We start from the raw sequence: 23,418 nt of genomic DNA, 5'->3' as shown, positions 1-23,418 counted from the left end.
TATCGGCGCCACCTGTGGTCTCAAGGCTGGAGCTGACCAACAAAAAACTCTGTTTCTGAAGACAGACTCTGTAGACTCTTCGTTCCCATCCTGTGTCCCCCATCCTGGATTCCAAACACCTTTGAACGCTTATCTCCAAGGCTGAGGTCAGACGGCGGGTCTAGTCCCAGCGCATGCTGCAGGACCGGATGTGCTGTCTACACCGACTTACTCTCACCCTTTACTCACACCTGTTGCTTGTCATGTGCTTCTATGGTGTATTAAGATTCATGTGCTTTTGTGCTGAGGTGTTTTTTGTTGTTCTCCCATCAGAAGCTCAGTCTGGGTGGAGCTTTTTTTTCCTCCTCTCGCCTCATGTTGTGTATTTTTGTTGTTTTTCTTATCAGCCTACCTCTCTGACCTGTCTTCCCAATGTGATGTTTGTTTTGAAGTATGTTTGGTCTGAGGGTTCCTTTGTGTGTGTGCTGTGAGATTATTATTTTATCATGTGTCTATAATCGAAATGAGTGAATCATTGTACTGCTGTAAGCCACACCATACTCCTTATTATAGAGAGTATAATTAGTATGTAGTTGTAGTTCTAGTTTGCACTATGCTTCTGAATTACAAAAGAATCATTAGAAAATCATTAGATTCATTAGATAGGTTTGTATTATCCTATAATGTTGATTTACTGTGAGTGAGTTACACTGTTTCATGGCATTTCATACTGCTGAGTTAAGAAGAGAATACTGTGTGCAGAGAGCACAGAGCACATTCCACAGGAGCTCACCCCCTTGTTGGAAGCAGATAGGCAGGGAGCCAAGGTCATAACACAGGCTCACTGAGAGTTAGAGGGTAAGTTTGAGCTTTTTACGACTAGGTGGGGTCAACAGAGGCTATAAAAGCTTTGGGTAACGCTCCACCATTTTGAGACTTGCTGTGACCCTCTTCTTGCATGTCTCCCCATCCGGATGGTTTGTGCTCTTAAAGTGTTGAATTGTATGGAATACAGGATTGTTGATTGAGCATTTATACACCGAGTATTGTCCTTCCTTCAGCCCATGCACAGTACTGGAATGTAAGCGTTTCAATGTGGATGCACAACTCTGTAAAAACGACTGAAAACCCTAGTGTGGACGCAGAGCGTTTTCAAATCTATCCGGGCTAGTGTGGACGTAGCCTAAAGATGAATAGCAGCCCTCTTTAAATACAGTCAAGAAGAAGGCATTTCCACAGTTGTTGTTCACACCCTTGAACCCTCAGAGAGAGAGTTTACAACCTTGTCTCCTCTTCCAGTGTCACATAGAGACTGCTCCTTGCCTCTTCACCCCATCCTCAAAGACCTGATTAACAAAAGACTTCACCACCTGTTGGATCCTCCCCCTCTGGGTGTCACCAACTTTCTCACGAAAGTTAACTCGCCTAACTTTGTGTAATAGAGTTAAAGCTAAACGCTTCTCCACATTTAGTATTTATTTATTTATTGTCATTGTCAAGAACAATGAAATTGCGTTTGGGGCTTCCATACAACCCAAAAAAAAGAAGAAAATAATAAATACCCCTTAAAACCCAAGTGTACATATTTAACCCAGTGTGACTCCAATGCAATAAGACAATCCTTAGCAATAATGTTCGTAGAAATTCAGACAAAGACCTGAGAAACATGACAAAATACAACAATGCAACCCATTCAATATTATTGTACTGTGAGATATGATATCAGATATGATAGTTATCTATTTAAGAAAGAGGGGGGGGGGGGGCAGGGGGGGGAAGAGAATAAAGATATGATGCACCAATGCAGACCAGTTCATTGCTATTAAGAAGTTGGATATGGTTATTGTCCGTGAGAGGGGGGCAGAGAGTTCAGGAGCCTCACAGCCTGTGGATACAGGCTGTTGGCCAGTCTGGATGTTCTGGCCTGTATAGACCTGTACCTTCTCCCTGAGGGCAGCAGATGGAAAAGGTGGCGCGCAGGGTGATGTTGGTCCCGCAGGATACTGTGCACCCTCCTCAGACAGCGAGTGGGGAAGATATTACTGATCTCTGGCAGACTTGTTCCAATAATTCTGCCAGCTTCCTTCACCACCCGCTGGAGTGCTTGCTGATCGGCCTTGGTGCAGCTGGGGAACCACACTAGAAATCCATACGTCAGAACGCTGCTGATGGCACAGTTGTAGAAGTTCAACATCAGAGATCTGGGAATGTGTGCGCTCCGCAGTCTCCTCAGGTAGTAGAGGCGCTGTTGGGCCTTCCGTACAACTGAGGTGATATGGTTGCCCCAGGACAGGTCCTCGGTCACAGTTACCCCCAAGAATTTAAAACTGCTCACCCTCTCCACCGCCTCACTGCCAATGAAGAGAGGCAGATGGTTGTTATGACCCCTCTTCCGGAAATCTACAATGATCTCCTTGGTCTTTTTGGTGTTTAAGACCAAGTTATTGTCGTGGCACCATGACTCTAGTTGTTGCACCTCTGTCCTATAGTTTGTCTCATCATTGTTGGATATAAGTCCGAGCACTGTAGTGTCATCTGCAAACTTAACAAGGAGATTGGACGCGCAGGAGGAAATACAGTCATGGGTGAAGAGAGTGTATAGCAGAGGGCTCAGAACACACCCCTGAGGGGCACCGGTGTTGACCACAAGGGTGGAAGAGGTGTTCTTACCCACTCTGACACTCTGTCTACGGTTAGTGAGGAAGTCCACAATCCAGTTGCACAGAGAGGAGTTAAGTCCCAGTTGGTGGAGTTTGGGACGGAGTTTGTATGGCCGGATGGTATTAAAAGCCGAGCTGTAGTCTACAAAGAGGAGCCGTGCATAGGTATTCCTGTGTTCCAAGTGCTTCAGTAATGTGTGCAGCACTGTGGCGATCGCATCCTCGGTTGACCGGTTCTCCCTGTATGCAAACTGGTGCGAGTCCAGGGATGGTGGAAAAGCAGCTCTGATGTGTTTAATGACCAGTCTCTCCAGGCATTTGGCGGGAATGGGGGTGAGTGCCACAGGTCTGAAATCGTTCAGACATGTGACATTTGACTGTTTTGGGATGGGAACGATGGTTGCTGCTTTGAAACAGGATGGTACCAGTGAACAGGACAACGAGGTGTTATATATAGAGGTGAAGACGTCCGCCAGGTCCGCAGCACAGTCTTTTAGCACCCGGCCCAGCACTCCATCCGACCCGGCCGCCTTCCTGGTGTTAATGCTCCGGAACACACGCCTCAGCTCATGAGTGCTCAGGACCGGAGCAGGGTCAGTTGAGGGGAGAGGGGACAGGACAGGGTCGGTGTTCTCCCTGTCAAAACGGGCATAAAAGAGATTTAGATCCTCAGCCAGAGTAGAACTGTCGGCTGAGGGTGATGGTGTTCTTCTTTTGTAGTCCGTGATAGCCCTGATGCCCTCCCAGACCTGCCTTGGGTTTGTGTTGTTCTCAAACCTGGCCTCGATACGCCTCCTGTGCTGCTGCTTGGCAGTCTTGATGCCTCTTCTCAGGTTGGCCCTGGCAGCACTGTATGCCTCCTAGTCCCCGGATTTGAAAGCGTTGTTCCTTGTTCGAATAAGTTGTTGAACTCCGTGTGTCATCCAGGGTGGATTATTAGGGAACACACGGAATCGTTTCCAAGTTGTTACATTGTCCACACAGAAACAGATGTAGTCCAAGACAGTGGAGGTGTAACTATCCAATGCGACACGATTGTCAGTGTCCTGCACCTTGAATACATCCCAGTCTGTGCAGTGGAAACAGTCCTGAAGCATCGGAATAGCATCCTGCGGCCATGTTCTCACGGTTTTGGTTGTAATCCCAGTGCTCTTGATCTTTTGTGTGTATATTGGGTGTAGCAGAAGGGAGAGATGGTCTGACAGACCCAGGTGGGGATAAGCCTGGGCTCTGTACGCATTCGCCATGTTGGTGTACACCTGGTCCAACGTTCTATCTCCTCTGGTAGCACAATTCACATTACGGTGGAAATTGTGAAGTACAGATTTCAGGTCCGCGTGGTTAAAATCCCCAGCCGCAATAAAGACACTGTCCGGGTGTGCTACCAGGCTGTTATTGATGCTGCTGCTCAATTGTGCTAACGCTAGCTTAGCATTAGCATCTGGTGGAATGTAAACAGCGCAGATGTAAACAGCAGAAAATTCCCGAGGGAGATAGAATGGACGGCACTTTAACAACAACAGTTCTACCTCTATACTGCACAGTTTTTCCGTTACCGTGACGTTCATGCACCAAAGGTTGTTAATATAGATGCACAGCCCCCCGCCAGTCTTCTTACCCGAGTCCGCAGACCTGTCGGCTCGATAGGCGGTGCGGCCTGCTAGATCGATAGCCGCATCGGGAATGGCGCTGTCCAGCCAGGTTTCAGTGAAAATCATGCACGAACAGTTATTAAAAGTCCGTCGAGTGGCGATCTGCAGTCGTATTTCATCCAGTTTGTAACGGATTGAACGGGCGTTGGAGAGGAATATGATCGGGAGTGGTGGTTTAAACAGACTAGTCTTTAGCCGTGCCCACAGGCCTCCCCGCTTGCCTCTCTTCTGCCTCCGCTCGCAACGTCTCCTCCTGCGGCTTGCTGTTGCGGGTAGCCCCGGGGGTGATATTACTAAAACATGTGACAAATGTGAAATTTCCAGCACATTCCCACTCTTTGGATTACTCTGCTAATCACATCAATAACAGACATTTCTTTTCTGACATTCTGTATATCACATCAACACCATTGTACACTCAAAGAGGTTTCACTATGTGCATCCTCACTTCACTATTCTCCTCTCCACCCTTTTGTTCATCTCCAATCGTCATCATAGCCTAAACTTCCATATGCAAAAGATAACAATAATGATAAAAAGAAAAAACTTCCAAAAATATCAAATTACACATGGAAACATGATGTCCATTCATGAGAAACTGTGGCTAAGATAACTGGTGTACTAGAGAAACGGTCTAGCTGTCATACAAAATGTGCACAAGTAATTTGTCAGTCATTTTTAATCAGGATCACGACTCCCTGTATTTGTGATGTGTGGAGAATCATGTAAATGCATATCATTTGTAAAATGACTAGAAAAGTCACACCAGTGACCACCAGAACTTAAAAACACACTGAACCTTTCAGGCAAGACCAGCCTGACTGTTTAATCAGGTGTTATCCACATTCCATCGCTGATCCCTCTCTGCACGTTACTCAGTTGGAGCTTGGCACTCTCTCGTTGGAGGAGGGCGCTCTTTCACCCCTCACTCTCTGTTCCAACGCAGCTTTAGGTTGAAAGGGCAAAGTACATAGACCCTTGTTGTCTTCCTCAACATCAACACAGAAATCCTTTCGACCTTTGGATTATTATTGTGGTTCTGAAAACTTCTTGTGACAACTGCTAGGAACTCAAGTGGCACAACCTTCCACCTTAACCTCTGTCTGGGCTCTCAGCTGTGACTGGAATGGTCCCTGCTTCTCACTGGTTCTTTCATGACTTCTCATCCAGTCTCAGTCTGGAGTTTCCACCTTGGGATGAGTTTCTGCTGTAACACTCTCTGGTGTTAAAGGTCCTTGCCATGCATCAATTTAACTTAATTAGCAGAACAAGAAAACGGACAAAGCTAAGTCTCTTAAATAATTTCAGGATTTCTCCTCTGGAGCAGCCTCGCTCCGGGCCTGTAAACCTGTGTTAGAAATGGAAAAGAAAGAAAATATGTCTGTGAAGGTCATCGTGGTCTAAGGAGCTTGGAAAGAAAAGCGTCTGGACTTCTTTGAGTTGCTTGAAGACGTTTCACCTCAAGAAAGAAAGAAAAGAAAATGAAGTTAGTGTGTTTTTCATGTTGACTCTGTGTAACTCCTGGTTCCTCCATCCACACTATAGTATAATCAAAGACCACTGATCAATGGCCATGAAAATTTGCATATTAATGATCAAGGAACTGACCTCACAGCCCATTTTTCACTCAGTGGTGCTGGTTTCAGTCATTGTGGAAATGTCCTGTTTATAAGGTTGGGGAAACCTGCAGTCAGCTGAGACTGAAGAAGTCACTTGGATGAGTGACGCTATGACCAGATGAACAGATTCAAATTTTTGGGATAAAGTCAACACAGCTTGATACCTTTTGTTTGTGTATTCAATTGTGTCTGTATTTCAATTATTTCAAGTTATATTATCTCTCATTACAGTGTGTGTGTGTGTGTGTGTGTGTGTGTGTGTGTGTGTGTGTGTGTGTGTGTGTGTGTGTGTGTGTGTGTGTGTGTGTGTGTCCTCAGTGAACTGTATCAGTCTCTGCAGTATCTTCCAGCTGCAGCAGTCACTTCAGTTTCTGTTCAGTCTGACTGAGGGAGGTTTTTGTACGACTGTTTTTCACTGTGTGAACACCCACTGACTGTTAATGTTATGGAGACTCTGACAGTAATAAACTGCTGCATCTTCAGCCTGGACTCCACTGATGGTCAGAGTGAAGTCAGAGTTTGATCCACTGCCTGTAAAACGAGCTGGAATCCCTGATTGTCGAGTGCTAGCATAGTAAATGAGCAGTTTAGGAACTCCTCCATCTTTCTGTTGGTACCAGGCTAAATGGTTGTTGCCATGAACATTCTGACTGGTCCTACACTTGATGCTCACAGATCCTCCCACAGCAGAGCTCACTGCTCCAGGCTGAGTCACTGTGATCTGTCCTCTGGACTCTGAGGACACAGAGACAAAAACATAAAGCAGCTTCATGGTTTTGTGGGCTTCATTTCAGAGGGACAGATGTTGATAGAGGAGAGGAGTTTGATTCTCTGGACTTTACCTGTGAAGCAGCAGCAGAGGAGAGTCCAGATGAGGACGCAGATCAAAGTCATGTTTTTGATGAGGAGGATTTCTGTGGCTTCTGTTGTGATGAAGGACAGCTGTCAGTCATCCAGTGTTCAACTCTCAGGACTATAAACTCTCCCAGAGCACTGGAGCATGGTGCTGCTGATGCAAAGTGCCTCTCTATGGAAATGATCTGACTGAATACAACAGCTACTTGGCTCAAATAGTTGATGCTGTTTATCAGTTAATCAGTTTTTCACAATGTCCACTGTAATTTATTTCAAAAGAATGATTTTTTTGGAAAGGAGATTTCCTCACCCCAATCCAAGTGTTAGCCAATCAGGACTGTCCAGTTTAGCGCAGTGGGTGATGGGAGGGGGCAGCAGCCTGGATTTGAGTCTAACCTGTGGCCCTTTCCTGTCTGTCTTCACTGTTTTACTATCCAATGATGGGAAAAATGCCAAAAATGCCAAAAAAACATGCTACCTATAAGACAGTGTTGTCTGAAGATAAAAGCACACACATTTGTCCTTGTAAGACACAATCTGATTTTGTTCACATAAAAAAAAGAAAAGAAATACTGTACTTATCTACTCACAAAAACATGAACATAGTTTCTGAGAATCTTCACCCTGAAAGAAGTTAGAAAATGACCTGTCAACAAATTAAAGTGCTGTTCACGTGTAAAAAATAGGCCAGAATAAATATAAAAGTCAATGTTTTTCAAACTACACCTGTGCATGCAAACATGGCCTCAAAGGTGAAATTAAAAAAAAAAAAAAGGAACAATTTGTAAAAGTTATTTTAGAGTTTTGAAAAACTCACTCAGTACAAAAAACCTTGCAGTGATTCACATTGATGCACGATGCTGACCACAGGGTGGAAAAGTTAAACATGACCACAGCGCACATATCACTTGTTAAAATGTTTTGTAGAATAACAGGACAACCTGTGAGACTGGAAAGACTCGACTGTCATGTCCTGAACATGTTATTATCTGTTTTGTGATGTAGTGTGTAATGCTCAGCAGTATTATCATTTTAACTGGTTCTGTGCATGATGTAAAGCAGTCTTTCTCAAACTGTGGTTCACATACCACAAGTGGTACTTGGCCTCTCTCTGGTGGTACGCGAGAAATCTCCATATTTTTATTAAGATTAAATAATATACCATTGTGGAGGTATGCAAAGACGACACGAGCGTTCCCGAGGCTCTTCTGGGAGCCGGAGTCAACCAGAAAACGTCTCCCCGAGTATGAGTCCTCTATGAAGTGCAGCCTTTCCTTATCGCCAGCGGTCATGGCCGCTACAGAGCACAGGCGGGCTCATTTCGCTGGGCCTTAAAACTCCGCTGTCATCCGTTCCTAGCAAGGACAGCGTGCTCTCCAAGAGTTCGAGAGCGGTACCATCACCCAGGCCAGAGAGAGAGAGAGGAGTTTCTCAGCCCGCTGTGCATCGGAGGGGGAGTAGTGCCGCAGCAGCAGCGCCTTCAGAGCGGTGTATTTCCCTTTGATAGGAGGGGATCTCGGAGGAGGGTCATCACAAAACAGTAGGCAAAACTGACGTGAATACAGTGCTTTATCTACAGTGCCTAGTTTAATTACAATGCAGGAACTATAAAGGCTACGAACTGGGAACTATGAAACGTGAAACTCAGACAGTGTGCTATGACTTGATGCAAGAGTTTAAGTACAGATCCTGGGGAGGGGGAAAGGGGCAGCGGCCTGGGTGGAGTTACACAGAGTCACTATAATGAGAAGAGACAGCCAGTCAGTGGCAGTCTAGTGAATCACAGCCATTTGATTAAAATCGAGGACTTTACTGTGTTTGAATAGTTATGATTGATAAGGACGATCATATTCACAGAATTACTTTTACAGCTGAGATTGTTGGAAATGCACGAAACATTTAGAATTTTAAATGATGTGACATCTCATGCTATTAGTATCGTCATCAAAAATCATCCTGAAAAATGTTTGCTCATAGGGGGCTCTCTGATTGTTGGGGTTGTCCTGTATTCTTGTAAGTCTTTTTTTATGTTACAATAGTGACTGTTGTGAGTTGATGTTACATAAATAAAACTGAATTGGACTGAACGGAATATTATTTAGTTCCCACAACTGTTTCACAAGGAAAACCTGTAGAAATAAAGTGTTTCTGACCAGTAAGATGGTAGAAAGCTTTTATTTTGAAAACACCCAGGAACTAATGAGTTTGTTGAAAAAGTGGATTACAGTGACTTAAAGGGAGCAGGAGAGCATACACTTTGAAATACTGATGGATTATGACACAATTATGATATAGAGATTTCCAACAGTGCCTGAATCACATTAATGTTTATAGTTTGAGCTGCTTCAAAATGCCTTTGACTTTTAGTTATCAGTTTTCTCAAGTTTCATTTCATGCAAAAGTTGACTTCATGAGTCAAGTAATGTGTCTTATCCTGACATTTTCCCTCTTGCATGAAGTTTAGTTAATATCTGCTCTGTTCTATTAAAATATCAGAATTATTTGGGACCAGGAGCATGTGGGTCCATGCAGATTCAGGACTAAGTGAAGAGGATGCTGGAGCCTCTCTCAGATGCTATTGGGAAAAGAGACAGGATACACCCAGGATAGATAAAGAGATGGACAACCATTCATACTCACATTTTCACGTTTGATCAATTTAGAGTCACCAGTTAACATAACCACAGTATCTGCATGTCTTTGGATGTGGAAGGAAACCGGAGAGAGGCCACAGAAACACTGGAGGAACCTGCACCCTCCACAAAGAAAGTCCCCAGCCTGGATGAACCCAGGACCATCCTGCTGTTAAAGCAATAAGTGTTAAAGCTATAACGAGAATCACACAATGATTTTTCCTAAGCTTTGCTGTCATGTCTTAAAGAAAATAAACTACCTCACTGCGGGTTAGCATAATACTCGATAAAACACAAACTGGAAAAACACAGTATTTATGACATGGAAGCGAAGTCTCCCTGTAGTCTTCCAAAGAATATAAAAGCATATTTTAATTTTAATTTAATTACATTTTAATTGTAGCAGCTTCTTCAAACTTCTTTCCTATGGTAGAAAGGTGATTACTTGGGTTAAGATACCCCCCACCAAAAAAATTAAACCAAAACAAAAAAGAAAGGAAAGAAAAAAGCTTGAAATATTCCCAAAAATAACTGCAATAAACTGAGAGATCCACTTATAAATGATTCTTCAGACCAACTGAATCTGTCTTACAGTCAGATCATTTCCATAGAGAGGCACTTTGCATCAGCAGCACCATGCTCCAGTGCTCTGGGAGAGTTTATAGTCCTGAGAGTTGAACACTGGATGACTGACAGCTGTCCTTCATCACAACAGAAGCCACAGAAATCCTCCTCATCAAAAACATGACTTTGATCTGCGTCCTCATCTGGACTCTCCTCTGCTGCTGCTTCACAGGTAAAGTCCAGAGAATCAAACTCCTCTCCTCTATCAACATCTGTCCCTCTGAAATGAAGCCCACAAAACCATGAAGCTGCTTTATGTTTTTGTCTCTGTGTCCTCAGAGTCCAGAGGACAGATCACAGTGACTCAGCCTGGAGCAGTGAGCTCTACTGTGGGAGGATCTGTGAGCATCAAGTGTACGACCAGTCAGAATGTTCATGTTTGGAGCAACTACCATCTTTTAGCCTGGTACCAACAGAAAGATGGAGGAGTTCCTAAACTGCTCATTTACCTTGCTAGCACTCGACAATCAGGGATTCCAGCTCGTTTTACAGGCAGTGGATCAAACTCTGACTTCACTCTGACCATCAGTGGAGTCCAGGCTGAAGATGCAGCAGTTTATTACTGTCAGAGTCAGCACTATCCTAACAGTCAGTGGGTGTTCACACAGTGAAAAACAGTCGTACAAAAACCTCCCTCAGTCAGACTGAACAGAAACTGAACTGACTGCTGCTGAATATTGCTCATTATGAAAACATTTCCTAAAGAAAGAGAAAAAAACACAATAAATCACCAAAATCAGTGAGTCACAATTGTCTGCATAACTTATAAAAATACTTCCAATAGAAATTTTAAGTCCAGTTTTCTCAGGTTTGTATATTTTTTCTTTTTTGCTGTTCAATACTAGTCTGATAACTTTGTCTTGCAATTCCAATAAATAATTGATTCATGTTTGTGGCTGTAATGTGACAAAATGTGGGACAGTTCAAGGGGGCCGGATACTTTTGCAAGCCACTGTATGTGTGTCCTCATTAGGATAGGGATTTATATTAGCATGAGGGACTGTAGCCTATAAGTTCTTACTGTTAAATGATAGTTATGAGATGGTGTGTTTCAGGTGATTTTACAGAAAAACACCAAAATAATGTACTGCATTACTTTAAAAAAGTACTCTGCATAATAGAATACTTTAAGATACCTCAACACTGATCATTTGACTCATTCTTATATTGTGCTTTTCTACTCCACCTGAGAACTCAAATTGCTTTATATAACAAGCTACAACATGCTGAAACATTCATTAAACAGCATGCAATGACTTTGCATGAATAACGGCGGTGTCACTCAATATTCTCAGTAATAAAATCATAATCTCTAAGTTCTTATCAATTCCCCTTCGCACTTATTCTTTAACATAAACTTCGCTTAACTTCATGTATTCAAAGTGGCTTAATTCTACTGACTCATATAGACTACAGATAGCACACTGGTTTCCAATAAGAATCCTGGAAATCATTATTTAGAGTTTAATATTGACATCACCACAAAAGTAAGACAAACACTCGATTCTTATTTAATGTAGATTTTTTTTATTCTTTAAAACTTTAAACAAACTTTAAACTTTAAACAAAGCAAATCAAAAATGAGAGAAGAAATTGGAAAAAAAAAAGCTACAGAATGCAGTGTGAAAGTAAGACCAGCATAAAAGTCACATATAGTTCAGGACTGGGGACACTGGTCTCTCATCAGTGGCTCTGAGACCAGAGTCTGGGAGCCCTGGGTGGCCTCACAGGTCACAGAGCCCACCTTCATCCAGTGGTCTGCAGGGAGCCTCAGGGTGCTGCTCCAGCTGTAGAGGCCGTCGTTCTCCTGCACCACGGGGCTCCTGCTCTCCTCCCAGCTGATGCTGCCACTGCCATCCACCTTCCAGGACAGACTCCAGTCTGAGGGGAAGCCCTTGTTGGCCACACACATGAGCGTGGCCTCCCCCTGTTTCAGCTCCTCACTGGAGGGACCCAGCACCTTCAGGGCGGGGCGGGCATCACCTAGGAAACACCAATCAGCTTAGAGGACAGGAACCACAATTTGAATTTCTCTGTTAAGAAGTTTCTGTCAGGTGTTTTTTCTGCTCCACCAGTCATTCACTCACACATTGTTTCACTTCCCTTTAAGAAACCTCTCATGCATATCAGCACAGAGAGAATCATCACACAGTTTGAGCTGAAATATGTTCAAACTACACTGGAAATAAAAGAAGCAGATGTGGAAACATTTACAAAACTATTTTAGCTTCAAAGTCATCAGTTATCTATAACACATCACTTGTTGGAGATAAGAAACTTAATAGCACTACTTGAATGATGTGGATTAATTTCTTTTACTGCTTACATGATTTTAATGACATTTGAAATGATATCTGCTACAACAGAAACACCAGACGTGCTGCACACTGTCAAATGCCCATCTTTAACTTCTGGCAATAAAAGAAGCAGATATGGCAACAATTATACAAGATGTTAAGCTTCAAAAACCTCCGTTCTGTATAATACACAAGTTTTCTACTTACCTCATGTGAATTTCAGTCATTTATTGTAGTGCTTTTATGATTTCTAAGCAAATTCTACATTTTTACTGACTAAGTAAAAGACCAGAAATCTTTATCTTCACTCTGTTTAACTTGAGGACAACAGTTACATTTAATTCATCTTAGAAACAGTGACTGTGATTTCAAACTAGAAAATAATCACAGGCTGATGACAGTTTATATTATTTACACAATGCATCGTCTTTATGTCAGAAATGTCGACATAAAATCTAATTAAAGCTGATGGAGTCAGCCTCCAGTGTATAATAGTTATAATATTACCTCTACATGAATACTTCATTGTTATAAAGCTAACATTTAAACCTCGATGTAGTTTCTTTAAAAACTTTATAATCTTACTTCCAAATTCCAGTCTGGTTCCTCCACCAAAAGTCCACCACAGTGATACAAACTCACTGAGCCGCTGCACAAAAACCTCTGACTGTAGAGACACGGCTCTCTGACTCTAACAGACTAAATTAAAACCAAAAGCTCTCAAGAGTTAACCAGACATATATATATATCTCAATAATCCTCAAGTCCACTCTGATGTTTTATATTATTTGTTAATATTGATTTTAACATTTATTCTGAAGCTAACTTTGTGTCTTCATGAAAATTGATCTAAAAACTATTTTAATGATTTTTGTTTTCTGGCACACTGAACAGAAAAGTCAAGATAACCACAAGAAAGAAATCTGATAAAATAAAAGAGGTTTAAGTTCGACTTACTTCCAAATTCCAGTCTGGTTCCTCCACCAAAAGTCCACCACAGTGATACAAACTCATTGAGGCGCCGTACAAAAACCTCTGACTGTAGAGAGACACGGCTCTCTGACTCTGAAACAAACAAACTCAACAATATGAATTGTTTTCATCACAGCTTTATAACATATTAATAGTATAATTTTAAAATTAAAATAAACACAATAAAATAAAGTTCCAAAAATATAATTTGAGAATTTACATTTTATAGTTGTTAAGATACATCACTACAAAAGCTCCCTGTCACAGCTGCAGGTTTTATTGGAAGGACCCAAACGCAGACTCAGATTCAGGGAGTGAGTTTTATTTAACGTAAGTGAAGCACATAACAGGAACGGGTATGGCGTGAACAAAACTTGGGGAAAACTACAAACCAAACATGAAACGTGAGGAGACTGAGACAACACAGGGGATGGCCAGCAGGAAACGAGATGCGGATGAAACACCAGTGAGACGCAGATGCTCCAACAAAGAGCAAAGAGGCAAACACACACTAATATACACACACAAGGAAACAAGGAAATGACAGACAGGAGGAAGAGTTGATTCTAATTAGACGAGACTGGGAGGATGTAACCTGAAAACATTACCATAGAACCAAAAATACTAAGCAAAACACAATCGAGGAACAGAGAACATTAAACTCTGAACAATCACAAATAACCCAAAATAAACAAAACCACAGAATATTAATTAACCTAAAACATAAACATGGAGTCCACAGACTCCGGACCACGAAACTTCCACCTTCTTCCTCAAAACTCTAAACATTAAATTGAATTTTCAATCTACATTCACAAAACCTCAAACTGCACAAATACATCAAAACAGTTTTACGTGTTCTCACAAACACTCAGTGTCTTTAGATCAGTGGTTCTCAAACTTTTCACAGTGAGGACCACCTCATAACATATGTCTCTTGAAGTACCACCCTTATGACCGACATTAAAGTACAGCAGTATAGGCCTATTTACAGTGGCTTGCAAAAGTATTCGAACTTTTCCACATTTTGTCACATTTCAGCCACAAACATGAATCAATTTTATTGGAATTCCAGGTGAAAGACCAACACAAAGTGGTGCACACGTGAGAAGTGGAACGAAAATCATACATGAATCCAAACATTTTTTACAAATAAATAACTGCAAAGTGAGTTGTGCGTAATTATTCAGCCCCCTGAGTCAATACTTTGTAGAACCAGCTTTTGCTGCAGTTCCAGCTGCCAGTCTTTTAGGGTCTGTCTCTACCAGCTTTGCACATCTACAGACTGAAATCTTTGCCCATTCTTCTTTGTAAAACAGCTCCAGCTCAGTCAGATCAGATGGACAGCGTTTGTGAACAGCAGTTTTCAGATCTTGCCACAGATTCTCGATTGGATTTAGATCTGGACTTTGACTGGGCCATTCTAGCACATGGATATGTTTTGTTTTAAACCATCCCATTGTTGCCCTGGCTTTATGTTTAGGGTGGTTGTCCTGCTGGAAGGGGAACCTCCGCCCCAGTCTCAAGTCTTTTGCAGACTCCAAGAGGTTTTCTTCCAAGATTGCCCTGTATTTGGCTCCATCCATCTTCCCATCAACTCTGACCAGCTTCCCTGTCGCTGCTGAAGAGAAGCCCCCCCAGAGCATGATGCTGCCACCACCATATCTGACAGTGGGGATGGTGTGTTCAGAGTGATGTGCAGTGTTAGTTTTCCGCCACACATAGCGTTTTGTAGCCTAAGCCTGCTTTAAATTTCTCAGTAACTTCATCCCTGACCTGTCTGGTGTGTTCTTTGGACTTCATGGTGTTGTTGCTCCCAATATTCTCTTAGACAACCTCTGAGGCCGTCACAGAGCAGCTGTATTTGTACTGACATTAGATTACACACAGGTGCATCTATTTAGTCATTAGCACTCATCAGGCAACGTCTATGTGCAACTGACTGCACTCAGACCAAAGGGGGCTGAATAATTACGCACACCCCACTTTGCAGTTATTTATTTGTAAAAAATGTTTGGATTCATGTATGATTTTCGTTCCACTTTTCACGTGTGCACCACTTTGTGTTGGTCTTTCACCTGGAAGTCCAATAAAATTGATTTATGTTTGTGGCTGTAATGTGACAAAATGTGGAAAAGCCACTGTAGCACCACACAGTTTACACGAGACAATTTTATTTCTTATATGAATGTTATTTATTTTAACTGTCACAAACAGGATGTGACAAATGATAATAATAACAACTGTACTGCATTAAAACATTCACAGCAGGTGGGATATCCAATCTTTAAGTGATGACGTATGAACCCTGCTTCTGGAGCCAAACTATTCTGCATTTTTTAAGGCTGTTGTGTTTTTAACATGTCTGTTCTCTAAAACCTAAAAGAGGAATTATGGATTTGATCAATCTGGTCTCTGAATGCAATTGACACCCTTTTCTCAACGAGAAGTCTGGGCTTGGGTGAGCCTGAGTGCTGAAGATATCTACCTATTCGGAACAATGATAACAGGGTTCTTGCTGATCGGAGCTGGCTTGGCCCAGACTTATCGAAGAATTAAGAAAGCGGAACCGGCTGTTCAAACCCCCACAAGGCTGCCCGCTGGGATTGAAACGATGGGACGAGGCCTGAGTTTCTCAAAATGGGCTCATTGAGTGCAGCATGGATAAGATCTTGGAGAAGCTTACGGCTGCCGTGAATACTCAGAATAAGACCTCTGAGCACAAACTGGATCACATCTTGGAGCAGCTCACTGCGGTCGTGAGTTCTCAGAATCGGCTCTTTGAGCACAAGAATGACGACATCACGGAGCGTAAGGTTGATAACATCATGGAGAAGCTCACGGCTCTCCAACGGGAGATTGAGAGACCAGTGTCGGACTGTTAGAACAGCTTTGAAATTCATATGAGTTGTTCTCACTAAAGTAAAAACCACCATCACTTCATGCGGATACCCCTTCTGTGCCAGCTGTGGTCTCAAGGCTGGAGCTGAACATCAACACCCTGATAACGACTGTGTTTAGACTGTTCTTCCCATTCCATGCAAGGCCACCTGGGTTGGCTGGAAGACTGTTTACTTAGCCTGGCAGGGCGAAGGACACTGTCTCAGCTGAACTCTGGACACACACACATACAGACAAAGACATATATACACATGCAGATGTGCACTCATCCCCCCTCCAAACGCCTTTGACGCTTATTCTCCTCTGATGCTGACGGTGGATCAAGGAGACCAGCGCACACAGGCCCGGATGTGCTGTCTACACTGGCTGTCTCTCACCCTTTACCCCCCCCCCCCCTGTTTCTTGTCATGTGTTTCTTTGGTGTATTAAGAGTTTTTTCATGTGCAGAGGTGTTTTTTCTGTTCTCAAACTGATCTCCCTGTTGGAGCTCAGTCTGGGGGGAGTTATTTTTTTCTCCTTATCTTTCCTCATGTGGTGCATTTTCCATGTTATACCTCTCTGACCTGTCTTCCCCATGTGATGTTTTTGGGTAATGTATGTATGGTTGGAGGGTAAGATGGCGCTGCCATTGCGTGCAATACGTCAGCAGCCTTAACATGAAATTTCTCCTTGTGGGACTAATAAAGGTATCTTATCTTATCTTACGTTTTAACTGTCATGGTCTGGGTGAGTGCGGGGTTTTTCCACTCTACTGGGCTCCACCTTCAGGCGGAGACTCCCATCAGCCTTCAAACCTGACTGCAATCAAGTCACCAGCATTTAAGACCAGCACTCACAGCAGACCTCTGCCAGATCTTCAGCTAACCCACGTTAGTTCTAGGCCGCCAAGCTCTTGAGAGTTTCCCTAACATCTGCATTTCTACTCAGTGTTTTCTCCCTGTCTTAGTACCTGCCTGGCTGTCACGCTTTACAAACAGGAGAGATGCATCTCTGTCTGGACACTGGGTTTCTGCTATCAAGTTGCACTCCCTTCATCGTGGCCCTTCATCAGCCTCCCTGCCAGGGCCGTTGCTCCAAGTATATTCCGGACTCTCTCCCCACCACTCCTCACCCGGACCCCCTAGACACCCTCCTTGCGCGACGCCTGCCCCTGCAATGCATAAGCCATAACCATCATAGTTTAAATCACTACATTATTTTTCACAAGCAATTGTGTTTATACTAACTGCTGCACCTCCACCCACCAGTCTGTCAAGCTAATCAAGTTTGCAGATGACACCACCGTTATTGGACTCATCTCGGACGGGGATGAGTCTGCCTACAGGAGGGAGGTTGAACGTCTGGTGTCCTGGTGCAGCCACAACAACCTGGTGCTGAATGCCCAGAAGACAGTGGAGATTATTGTGGACTTCAGGAAGCACACAGCCCCACTCCCCCCCATCATCCTGTCTGACACCCCCATCACCTCTGTGGACTCATTCCGCTTCCTGGGTACCACCATCACCCAGGACCTGAAGTGGGAGCCCACCATCACCTCCGTCATCAAGAAAGCCCAGCAGAGGATGTACTTCCTGAGGCAGCTGAAGAAATTCAACCTGCCAACACGGACGATGATGCAGTTCTACACTGCAATCATCGAGTCCATCCTCACCTCCTCCATCACCGTGTGGTACGCTGGAGCCACTATCAGGGACAAACAGAGACTGCAGCGTGTTGTGCGCTCTGCTGAGAAGGTGATTGGCTGCAGACTCCCATCTCTGCAGGACCTGTACACCTCCAGGACACTGGGGCGTGCAGCTCGGATCTCAGCTGACCCTTCTCACCCTGGACACAGTCTGTTTGACCTGCTCCCCTCAGGCAGGAGGCTCCGGTCCATTCGCACCAGAACCTCTTGCCATAAGAACAGTTTCTTCCCCTCTGCTGTTGGACACATGAACAATAACCACATGACTGTACCCGCCACTAACACATGACCCTACGCTGTGTTCACTGCATCATTCCATGTTTGGCACTGATCTCCACCTGCACTCATGTATATATCAGGTATATATCTATCTACTTAGCACTTTTAATTCTTATTATCATTTTTATTTTCATGTCTATTAAAGCTTAATTTATGACAGTATTTATAACAGTATGTTTGCACTGAAGCACCGCAGCAATTTCCTAATGTTGTAAACCCGCTCAACATTTGGCAATAAAACCCTTTCTGATTCTGATTCTGATTACAGAGTTCACACTAAATATTTGAGCATATTATTCTCAATGAAGAATAAAAGCCTCAATGTGCTCATTCTAGTGACATTTTTTATGACTTGTTATTTATTCACTTCCTGAATGTGACACTGCAGATAGTAAAGGTATGGATGGATGTTTTGATGCTAATTTATTCTGAAAGCAGAAATATTTCAGCAATATAAAGTGTGTGTGTGTGTGTGTGTGTGTGTGTGTGTGTGTGTGTGTGTGTGTGTGTGTGTGTGTGTGTCCTCAGTGAACTGTATCAGTCTCTGCAGTATCTTCCAGCTGCAGCAGTCACTTCAGTTTCTGTTCAGTCTTAGTGAGGGAGGTTTTTGTACGACTGTTTTTCACTGTGTGAACACCCACTGACTGTTAGGATAGTGCTGACTCTGACAGTAATAAACTGCTGCATCTTCAGCCTGGACTCCACTGATGGTCAGAGTGAAGTCAGAGTTTGATCCACTGCCTGTAAAACGAGCTGGAATCCCTGAATATCGACTGCTAGTGTAGTAAATGAGCAGTTTAGGAACTCCTCCATCTTTCTGTTGGTACCAGGATAAATGATTGCTATAAATATTCTGACTGGTCGTACACTTGATGCTCACAGTTCCTCCCACAGCAGAGCTCACTGCTCCAGGCTGAGTCACTGTGATCTGTCCTCTGGACTCTGAGGACACAGAGACAAAAACATAAAGCAGCTTCATGGTTTTGTGGGCTTCATTTCAGAGGGACAGATGTTGATAGAGGAGAGGAGTTTGATTCTCTGGACTTTACCTGTGAAGCAGCAGCAGAGGAGAGTCCAGATGAGGACGCAGATCAAAGTCATGTTTTTGATGAGGAGGATTTCTGTGGCTTCTGTTGTGATGAAGGACAGCTGTCAGTCATCCAGTGTTCAACTCTCAGGACTATAAACTCTCCCAGAGCACTGGAGCATGGTGCTGCTGATGCAAAGTGCCTCTATGGAAATCATCTGACTGACTCACACAGGGACTTGGATCTATCAGCTCACATGTTATTGAATATAAGTATTTTTTGAAGAATGGTTTGGGGTTGAACTTAACTTAACCTGGACAGATTTGTGCCCAGTGAAATGAAAGTCCTTTGCACCATTTAATCACATTTAAATCGTGTGTCTGGACTAGTGATGTGCGAATCATGAACGAATCGTTCAATACTCGAGAATCACTTTACTGCCTCGTGAATCATGATTCACAACCCCAACTGACTCACTGACTCATCCCTGTTGCTGTTTGCAAACTAATTTCATTAGTAGAAATATATCTAGCTTATAATTAAAATTGTGGGGAAAAAAACAACAGCCAGTTATGGTTTAGGGCCCGGATGGCTTAGGGATAGAAGCTCCTCTTGAGTCTCTCTGGCCTTGCCTGGATGATGCAGAACCTTCTTCCAGATTGCAGAAGTTGGAACAGTTTGTTGCCAGGATGGGACGGGTCCTTCAGTATCTGTGCTGCTCTAGTCTGGCATCTCCTGGTGTAGGTGTCCTGAAGCGGGGGGAGAGCAATCCTGCAGCAGCGTTCTGCTGTACGGATCAAATCAAATCAAATCAAATCAAATCAAATCACTTTTATTGTCACATCACATGTGCAGGTACATTGGTACAGCACATGTGAGTGAAATTCTTGTGTGCGAGCTTCACAAGCAACAGAGTTGTGCAAAATACAATAATGTAAACAAGCAAAATACAAGAATGGCTACATCTGAAACTAATAAATATATGTACAATATATAATAGTATCTGCATTCCTGGGTGTATACTAAATATTTTTCTACGTGTGTGTGTGTGTGTGTGTGTGTGTGTGTGTGTGTGTGTGTCCTCAGTGAACTGTATCAGTCTCTGCAGTATCTTCCAGCTGCAGCAGTCACTTCAGTTTCTGTTCAGTCTTAGTGAGGGAGGTTTTTGTACGACTGTTTTTCACTGTGTGAACACCCACTGACTGTTAGGATAGTGCTGACTCTGACAGTAATAAACTGCTGCATCTTCAGCCTGGACTCCACTGATGGTCAGAGTGAAGTCAGAGTTTGATCCACTGCCTGTAAAACGAGCTGGAATCCCTGATTGTCGAGTGCTAATATAGTAAATGAGCAGTTTAGGAACTCCTCCATCTTTCTGTTGGTACCAGGATAACCAATTACTATTAACATTCTGACTGGTCCTACACTTAGTTAATGACTGGTGGAGCAGAAAAAACACCTGGCAGAAACTTCTTAATGGAGAAATTCAAATTGTGGTTCGTGTCCTCTAAGCTGATTGGTGTTTCCTAGGTGATACCCGCCCCGCCCTGAAGGTGCTGGGTCCCTCCGAAAAGGAGCTGAAACAGGGGAAGGCCACGCTCATGTGTCTGGCCAACAAGGGCTTCCCCTCAGACTGGACGCTGTCCTGGAAGGTGGATGGCAGTGGCAGCATCAGCTGGGAAGAGAGCAGGAGCCCCGTGGTGCAGGAGAACGACGGCCTCTACAACTGGAGCAGCACCCTGAGGCTCCCTCCAGTGGATGAAGGTGGGCTCTGTGACCTGTGAGGCTGCCCAGGGCTCCCAGAATCTGGTCTCAGAGATATTGAGGAGAGACCAGTGTTCCCAGTCCTAATGTCAATCGCTGAGCTGTTTTTCTTGTGGTAAAGCTCTAAGCTTGTGTGCCATAACATCCTTGTTTCTTTGTTCCTTTTACTTTTCATATTTAAAAAAATCCAACAAAATAAAAAATAAAAATTCTCTCATAAATACAACAATCATAACAAATGCCCCTGCACTGATCCTTTTGTGTCTACTGTCTGTTCTAAAAGACAATAAAATCTAATGAGTAAACATGTTCTTGAGTTTGAGTTTAACAAATACACCAACCAGGCCAACCAAAATAAAAAAATCAGTGTCAAATAATCTGCAATGGTTGACTATATTGTTATTTCCACATTTAATATATATATTTTTTTTAAAGTAGAAGCCAAGTTAATCGTACATTATGTCTTTCCTCTTCATAATTTCTAGTCTTGATGTGGCCATCTGACCTGTATTTGTACACAAACACACACACGCAGATGGCATGACAGCACCATCGTTTATGTCCTCGCAACTTAGGCAACCAGTCTGTATTTCTACAATAAAATCGAAAAGCTTTTTGTATTCTCCACCAAGCACAGAACGGCACCTACACAAGAGATATATATAATCGCATGAATCAGCATTTGAAAGTCAGAATGACAGAAGATGAGCTTTGAAGCGCCAAGAACACACCCTGCTTGGATGTAATGGGTATCATAAATTTATTAATGCTGTCATGTACTGCTGCACTAGACTGAAACAGTACTGTAGTTTTAAAAAAATGAATTGTTACACATTATATGTTACACTGCCCTGATTTTAAATAATTAAGCTGAATCCATACAAATCTGTATTTCTATCTTGAAAAAACAGTCTGAATTGAGTTTATTTTATCACAAGCTTAATATTTGGGGTTATTTTCTGGAAACCAGAGATCGAAAACATTTCATATGTTGATGGTTTATACCAGAATTCACTGTTTTGCAGGTAATTCATTGAACATTATTGGAGGGTCTTTATCTACAACATATAACATCATAAAGTAATTGTTGATCTGATTTGATGCAATAAAACTGAATGCAAAAAAAATATTTAAAATGTAATAAATGCAAATATTATAATTAAAGCTTTACTAAATTATGAAATAGTTTACGTCTCTGAGCAGTCGTTTATTCAGATTTTCTTCTTCTCAGTTCCTCTCCAGCTGAAGGAGGTTTTTGTACGACTGTTTTTCACTGTGTGAACACATGCTGACTGTTGATAACATGATAACTCTGACAGTAATAAACTGCTGCATCTTCAGTCTGGACTCCACTGATGGTCAGAGTGAAGTCAGAGTTTGATCCACTGCCTGTAAAACGAGCTGGAATCCCTGAATCACGATTGCTAGTGTAGTAAATGATACGTCTGGGAGGTTTTCCATCTTTCTGTTGGTACCAGGCTAAAGCTTGAGAGTTTTGAACATTCTGACTGGTCGTACACTTGATGCTCACAGATCCTCCCACAGCAGAGCTCACTGCTCCAGGCTGAGTCACTGTGATCTGTCCTCTGGACTCTGAGGACACAGAGACAAAAACATAAAGCAGCTTCATGGTTTTGTGGGCTTCATTTCAGAGGGACAGATGTTGATAGAGGAGAGGAGTTTGATTCTCTGGACTTTACCTGTGAAGCAGCAGCAGAGGAGAGTCCAGATGAGGACGCAGATCAAAGTCATGTTTTTGATGAGGAGGATTTCTGTGGCTTCTGTTGTGATGAAGGACAGCTGTCAGTCATCCAGTGTTCAACTCTCAGGACTATAAACTCTCCCAGAGCACTGGAGCATGGTGCTGCTGATGCAAAGTGCCTCTCTATGGAAATCATCTGAATCAAGGACATGTAATTATTTGTTCTTTGCACAGTTTTGCTTTCATCAGCTTCTGAAATGAAAAAGTTTAGTTTTTCAGTACAAATAAACAGAATAGAGCCCTTTCATCACTGTGAAAACAGGTCCTTGAATATTTAATCATAAATCCTTAAATAATTCTTTGTCAGTGATGCATTTTTCAGGTACAAAGAAAATTTTATTATCATTTTTAATGAGATGTGCAAAGGGCCCTTGAATTCTGTGCATTTAAAAGTGGAGTAGAACCAACCACAAAATCACCTTCAATTCATCATCAGGTGATGGTTTAAAGCAGGGGTCTCAAACTTGCGGCCCGTTTACTAATGTTGCAGCTTTTAGGCAGGGATGACTCCGGGAGTTGCTTTCTCACTGCATATGCTTTATTTCACAATCAGATCGATAACAAAAACATACAGCAGCTCCTCTCCTACTCCTAGCCCTTTGCTGCGGTGGAAAAAGAACGACTCCAAATCCCCTTCAAGGAACATATGTACAAAAGAGTTTTCCTGACACACCAATGGGGCGTTCAATGCCATCTTGTAAATATGAGT

At 42.9% G+C, this 23,418-nt stretch overlaps 1 protein-coding gene across 1 annotated transcript; it reads right to left on the bottom strand.

Moving 5' to 3' along the window:
* Positions 1–11,590: 11,590 nt before the first annotated feature.
* Positions 11,591–22,699, bottom strand: LOC146548546 (immunoglobulin kappa light chain-like). The gene is made up of 6 exons (XM_085263359.1): positions 22,648–22,699; positions 22,233–22,540; positions 20,721–20,858; positions 20,382–20,621; positions 16,945–16,990; positions 11,591–12,005 (listed from the first exon to the last, which is right to left on the bottom strand). Exons 1-6 carry the CDS (start codon positions 22,697–22,699, stop codon positions 11,680–11,682), a joined length of 1,110 nt encoding a protein of 369 aa, XP_085119485.1. The 3' UTR covers positions 11,591–11,679.
* Between the last annotated feature and the right edge of the window lie 719 nt (positions 22,700–23,418).

The sequence above is a fragment of the Mchenga conophoros genome, linkage group LG22 (assembly GCF_057382185.1).
Source record: "Mchenga conophoros isolate Kocher_MC1m ecotype Shallow Benthic linkage group LG22, M_conophoros_male_GT1.1, whole genome shotgun sequence".
Lineage (NCBI taxonomy): Eukaryota > Metazoa > Chordata > Actinopteri > Cichliformes > Cichlidae > Mchenga > Mchenga conophoros.
The sequence above is the reverse complement of the archived record's forward strand: the minus strand, read 5'-3'. Positions and strand labels throughout refer to the sequence as shown.